Source organism: Empidonax traillii, unplaced genomic scaffold (assembly GCF_003031625.1).
Source record: "Empidonax traillii isolate 1590-97213 ecotype Southwest subspecies unplaced genomic scaffold, ASM303162v1 scaffold1106:size208277, whole genome shotgun sequence".
Taxonomy (NCBI): Eukaryota; Metazoa; Chordata; class Aves; order Passeriformes; family Tyrannidae; genus Empidonax; species Empidonax traillii.
The window spans coordinates 1-5,946 of record NW_020956299.1 but is presented as its reverse complement, the minus strand read 5'-3'; the positions used below and the strand labels follow the sequence as shown (position 1 = coordinate 5,946).

The window sequence follows — 5,946 nt, the reverse complement described above, 5'->3', positions numbered from 1 at the left end:
AAAAAAAAAAAAAAAAAAAAAAAAAAAAAAAAAAAAAAAAAAAAAAAAAAAAAAAAAAAAAAAAAAAAAAAAAAAAAAAAAAAAAAAAAAAAAAAAAAAAAAAAAAAAAAAAAAAAGGAAGAAAACAAAACAAAAAAAAAAGTCTCCTAACATTTTCCCAAAGGTTTCACTCTCCTTGTTCACACACACTCTCCAAATGACAGCTAGCAAATTCAACTCTGCAAAGAGAAAACAGAGCCACGTCACTCAAGAGGAGAGGGAACAAGGCTGGCAGTGATGGGGATGGAGCTCTGTGAGCCTGCAGAGGCCCCACTCACCTATGTCAACTTCTTGGCTTTGTTGTAGAGCGAATCCACTACTTTGCTCATGTTCTGAATCGTCTCGAGGGCGGCCTCGTAAGTTTTGTCTACGGGGGGTTCGTCGAAGATGATCAGGACACCCTCGCCCTGGTCGAGGATTCCTGTGGGAACAAGCTGCCTTTAGCACTGGGATGCTCCATGGGACACGTCTTCCAGCAGTAGGAATTCAGGGATCTACCCCAGAAACATCCAGGGGCTGGGAAGGGCTCGTGTGTTGCGCTGGACTGGCTGGTTTTGGTCAGGACAGCATCAGCATTCCCAGGAAAAAAGTACATCTCATTCCCTACAAGCTCCCTGCCTCCTCGAGGCCCTGTGCCCAGCTGGATGGACCAGCACAGCACTGGAGCAAGGCTGAGAAAGAGCTGGTTTATAACGGGACTGTTCCCAGGTGCCAGGTGGGCTCTGTCCTTCTGGAACGTTCTGTGCTCAGGGTGCTGCCTCCAGCCATTCCCCTCCCTCAGCCAGATCCAGGGGCCTTGCTGATTGACACAGGGACAACACAACCAGAGCAGAGCTGCTTCCCTGAGGGATCACCAGGGCAGCACCTCTGCTGTGGGCCCAGCCAGCCCAGACCACCTCCTGTGCCATGGGAGTGCCCCTTCCAACAGAACCCGCTGGATACAAACCAGCTGGGAAAGGTGCCCACATCCCAACCAGCTCCACGGGGGAAGAGCCCACCTGGGAGGTCCCACACCCTCCTTGGACGCTCTCACAGCTCAGAAGAACCCAGCAGTGTTCCTGATCTGTGAAAAACCAATCCTTGGGCTTAAAGAAGATGGATGGAGCAGCAGGAAGAGCCTCCCTGGCTGTCACCTGAGCTGAGCAGGTGGGCTGAGCATCCCCACGGTTCAGAGGAGTCTCCAAGCACAGCTCTGTACACACAGCCACCAAGGCACTCAGGACTGAGGGATGCAGAGACTCACCATGAAACTTCTTGTCCAGGATCATCTGTGACAGTTTCCTTTCTACCTCAGCCTGAAATTGAAGCAGAGAAATCAAAAGTCTCCCAAAAGTGCTTAAAAAAGTGTGAATTTTACTGCTCCACACTCAGCCCTGGTGGGACATGAGCACTCCTCAACAGCAGCTGTTTCCTCACTGAACATCAGGACAGGCTTTAGATGCCTCAAGAAGTTACAGAGCAGCTTTTAGTGAGGAGAAAATCCAGGACTGTCCTGCCTCCTTGTTCCACAGATGATGCTGAACCTGTCACTTCAGACTGGTTTGATTCCTGGGGGGATCTGGAACATTCTAGCTCAGTTCAGCAAGTATTAGGTCAAGAGTTGGCCAAGCTTTGTTGAATCCACCCAGCACCAGGCAGGCCCACAGGAGGCAGCTCCTCTCCAGCTCCTCGGGCAGAGGGGACACAGCTGCCGTTGAACAACCGCAGAGCAGCTTTTACTCCAAATATTAAGGATGTGTTAAACACCAAGGGCTAGTCTAGGAAAAAAAAAAAAAAACTTGTGTGCCAGGGGAGGTTTGGGCTGGATATTAAGAAAAATTCCTTCCTGGAAAGGGTTGTCCAGCCCTGGGCAGTGGGGGAGTCCCCATCCCTGGAGGGGTTTAAAAGCCACATGGATGGGTCAGGGGTGGCCTTGGCAGTGCTGGGGGAACACTTGGACTCGATGATCTCAGAGGCCTTTCCCAACCTCAGTGATTCCTGTGACTCTGTGACCACAAAGCTGAGCTCAGCTCACGTCCAAAGCTCTGCCCTTCCTGCCAGGACACGACAGCAGCACTCTGGGATGCCACTTCCTGGGATTACAGTGGATTTTCCTAAAACTTAATCTGGCTGGGATGATCTGCAAAGCAGTTACTGCAACAGTCAGTGTGACAGTCACAGCCCTGATGACACTGCAGGGTGATTAGCTGGATGCTGGATCTTAAAGGTCTAAGAAAGGTTCCCCTGGGCACGCCATGGGATTAAACCCAGGGCAGCAGGGAAGACTGAGCCAGTCAGGACAGGAGCAGAGGAAAATCTGTCTCCAACAGAAAGCAAGTGCCAACAGAGGGAGCAAAACCCATGTGAGGTAAAGGGATGTTACAGCAAAGTCTGGGGACAGGAAGACTTGATGCCTCCCAGGAACTGCCCACGGCAAAGTTGAATTCCCAAGGTGGTGTTTGCCTGGGAATGTTGTGGAGCTCACCTGTCACACTTCACGTTTAGCTCCCAGTGGCAAATGCCATTTAACCCCAACTCCTCTGCCCTTCTGAGATGTGCCACTGATTTCTAGGGAGGTTCTTACCTTTGAGAGTTTGATGAGGCTGGATATGTGTTCAATCTATAAGAGAGACCAACAGAGTCAGGTAAATCTTTAGCTGCACTTTGGACACAGAACATGGAGGTTTGGGGCTCTCTGGAACAGCTCAAGGGCCTGGAAATGCTCTGGGTTAAAAAGATGCAGGACATCCTCCCTGCAGCTTCAGGTCCTTGGTGTCTAATTTTAACTGAAGGTGGACTGGACACCTAAAGCCATTTCACTCTGAAACACGAAATATTTCGTCTCCAAGACCAGGGCAGCTTTGCCCACACCCTGTCAGAGCTCATCAAAGAAAAACACTGTTACCTTCAGGGTCTAAAGCCAGTCACCTTTCAGTGAGTATAAGAAAAACAGGTGGAAAGGCCAATGTCTCTGGAAAGTGGTTTTCCAAAGGTCTCAGCCCTCTCTTGATGATTTTTTTCAGCTGAGCACGATGAACCCTGAGCTCTGGATTGCTAAGCAGATCTGAGTGAGGAGTATTCCGTGAGGGAACAAGCCCCTCACCCACCAGCAGCAGGGGACAAGAGGCTGGATGTGCTGCTGCAAACATTTACCTGTACTCTGGAGAAGGGTTCAATGACTCTGATCAGGTTCTGTTCCAATAAATTATCATAGAGCTTGGCCAAGTGAGTGTTTATGATGGGGTCGTCCCTGAGCTCCACCTTATAGTCTGTCAGGGCCTGTGGAAGAAACAGCTCAGGTAGAACAGGTTCTCTTAGGATGAAATCCCCTCCCCTCCCTGCCCAGCACAGTTATCATGGCTATTCCAATCCCAAACTTAGCTAAAAGCCAGAAGGTCATGACAGCCCAGCCAGCCTTTCAAGCATCTTTCATTCTCCCAATAAGCCCAAATCTCTGCTTCACCCACAGCAGGACTGGCTCCTGACATGGGAATCCTCTGTGGCATTCTTGCTGGGGCCAGGAAAAATTTTAGGAACATACAAAACTGCTTCTGAGTTGGCTCTCCAGATATAAAAAGGAAAAAAAAAAAAAAAAACAGGTTCAAACAAGTTTACCCCCCACGCTGAGAACACCAAACCGGTTGATTATTGAGGGGTATTTGCTCGGTGCACTGTTGTTTTCTATCAATGTTTCCATGGTTTCCTGCTGGGGGATGTAGCAGCTCCTACAGCTTTCCAAACCTGGTATATCTGAGTGGTTTTTGCCCAGCCAGGCCTCACTTGTTGTCTCACCTTTTCAAAATCTGCCAGCGACCGGTTCTTGCTGGCCTGGGCCACACATTTTAGTGCTTCTGTCTGTGGGGAAAGAAAACCAAAAGAGGGGTTTTTGTTTATTGTTTTTTTGTTTTTTTTTTTTTCTGGAATCTCCTCTCCCTGAGATTATGCAAACTGTGCAGTATCCTGGGAACGTGCTCAAGCAGCAAACCAGGAATGTTCCTGGTGCTACAGAGCCCTGTGAGTGTCACTGCCACAAGGCAGAGCAGCTGCTGAGGGGGGAACGTGTCCAGCAGCTGCAGGACACGGGGTGGAACCAGCCCCACAAAGCAGCCCAAGTTCTGCAGGTCTGACATCAGCAGCTGCAGGCTGGGAGCAAGTTTGACACTGTTTCTTTAAGAAAAGTGCCCTGTTAAGCACTTGCTAAATGAAGGTGGCCATTTCCAGCCCTCAGGCTGAGCTTCTCCCCTTCAGCAGGGCCACAACTCCTCTGCTGAGTGACAGGGGCCCTGCAGCAGCCCCAGGGGTGCCCCACCAGGGACAGCATCTTCCTGCCCACCCATTAATTGCTGAAGCAAAGCAAGAGCCTCAGCCCCAATCTGATTTCCCCCAAAGCAGAGCAGTGCCCAGGACGTGGCTCTGGTGCACAAGGCCCAGGCTTCTGCTGCTCCCTTTCTTTTTGGGGATTATCCTGTGCAGAGCCAGGAGCTGGACTTGATGATCCTTGTGAGTCCTTTCCAACTCAGGATATCCCCCAATTCCCACTGAACCGTCCCCAGGGCTCCCCACGCTGTTTAATTTAGGAGCAGCACTCCCAGCCTGGTACGTTCACAAGTCAGAATGAACAGGATTTAACAACTCCCTTCCCCCTCACAGCCCCCCAGGACTCAACCTGCTGGGCTGGGACACGAGGCCCTTCATGCCATGGGGCAGTTTGTAGTTCAGGAAGGGAGGAGAAAAACAGGGGAAAATGAAGTGAACCACGTCCCAGATTCTCAGGTTGTGAAAATCACTGGAAATCCCTTGAAGACAACTGCTAATGATTCTTGGTAATTTCATCAGTTCTGGATTTCACTCAGGAGTGGTCTTTTGGTACGAAAGGACCAAAGTGTTTGACAAAAAGAATAACCCAGCATTCTGAGAGATAAGAGGGAGATAGGAAGGATTAAGTTTCTATACCTGTCTTCCTGCATACCGCAGAGCAAGCTTCCCACTCACTAATGCTTGCACATCTTCTGGGCTACAGAGGGGAGGGAAGGCAACAGAGCATTTATTCAGCAACACAGTCAGCTTAAACCTCAGAGCACCTCACAAAGTCCCAGCTGATAGCAAATCACTACAATTCAAATAACACTGTCTGAGAAGCACTGATTAGGTGATAAAGCAGACACTGCTCGAGTTCCCTCATTAGCTCAGAGCCTTTAGAAACAAAAAGCCTTTCCCCCTGGAAGTGCAGGGATGTTCTTTCCCAGGCACCCTTTGCCACGTACCTGTTCAGCATGATTTTGCACAGCAACATGTACTTCAGAGCAGTGATGGCTTTTGGGTTGTCAATTGAATCATTTCCCTCAAATGCCTCGTAGAAATATGAATAGGCTGTTTTCCAGTCCTTCTCTTCTGCTGCATGGATAATACCTGTGGGAGGGACAAGCCAGAGGACATCACTGGAAGAGGACAGAGCAATCTGGTTGCTCAGTGAAGGGAATCCTGTGCCCCCTTTCCCTCATCTCTATCAGAACAACATCCCTGCCCTCTCTCCTATGAGGACATTTTAAGAAAGACAAGTTTGGGGCACTTCAGGTAAATTGGGTCAGGAATGTGTAATGGGTCAGGAACACAGCGTAATGCTGCAGTGTCTGGGGAGGGGACAGACCATCCACCACTTGAGGGGGGGGTTATCAAAAATGGGCTGGAAATACAAGTGTCAGGAGCAATGTCATTATAACTGGGGAGATGGGGGGGCATCTTGGGGTCCCACCGAGCATCATTTTCCATTATTCCCTCCAGGATGAGTCACTGATGCGTCAGGAGGAGTCCTGGATGTCCCCTTTGTCCTGGAGGCCTCACCTGACTGCATGTCCAGCGCTGCCTGCAGCTTGGGGGGACAGTAGATGGCGTTGGCCGTGGTCCGTGCCGAGGTTAAGGCTGCTCTTG

General features: G+C 49.9%; 1 protein-coding gene across 1 annotated transcript; it reads right to left on the bottom strand.

The window, feature by feature from the left end:
- Positions 1–133: 133 nt before the first annotated feature.
- Positions 134–5,941, bottom strand: LOC114068662 (26S proteasome non-ATPase regulatory subunit 11-like; the record flags this gene model as incomplete). The annotated part of the gene is made up of 9 exons (XM_027904960.1): positions 134–218; positions 318–460; positions 1,283–1,334; positions 2,603–2,638; positions 3,172–3,297; positions 3,811–3,873; positions 4,972–5,032; positions 5,283–5,427; positions 5,860–5,941. Coding segments are annotated over 8 exons (708 nt in total), but the record flags the coding sequence as incomplete, so codon positions are not given.
- Between the last annotated feature and the right edge of the window lie 5 nt (positions 5,942–5,946).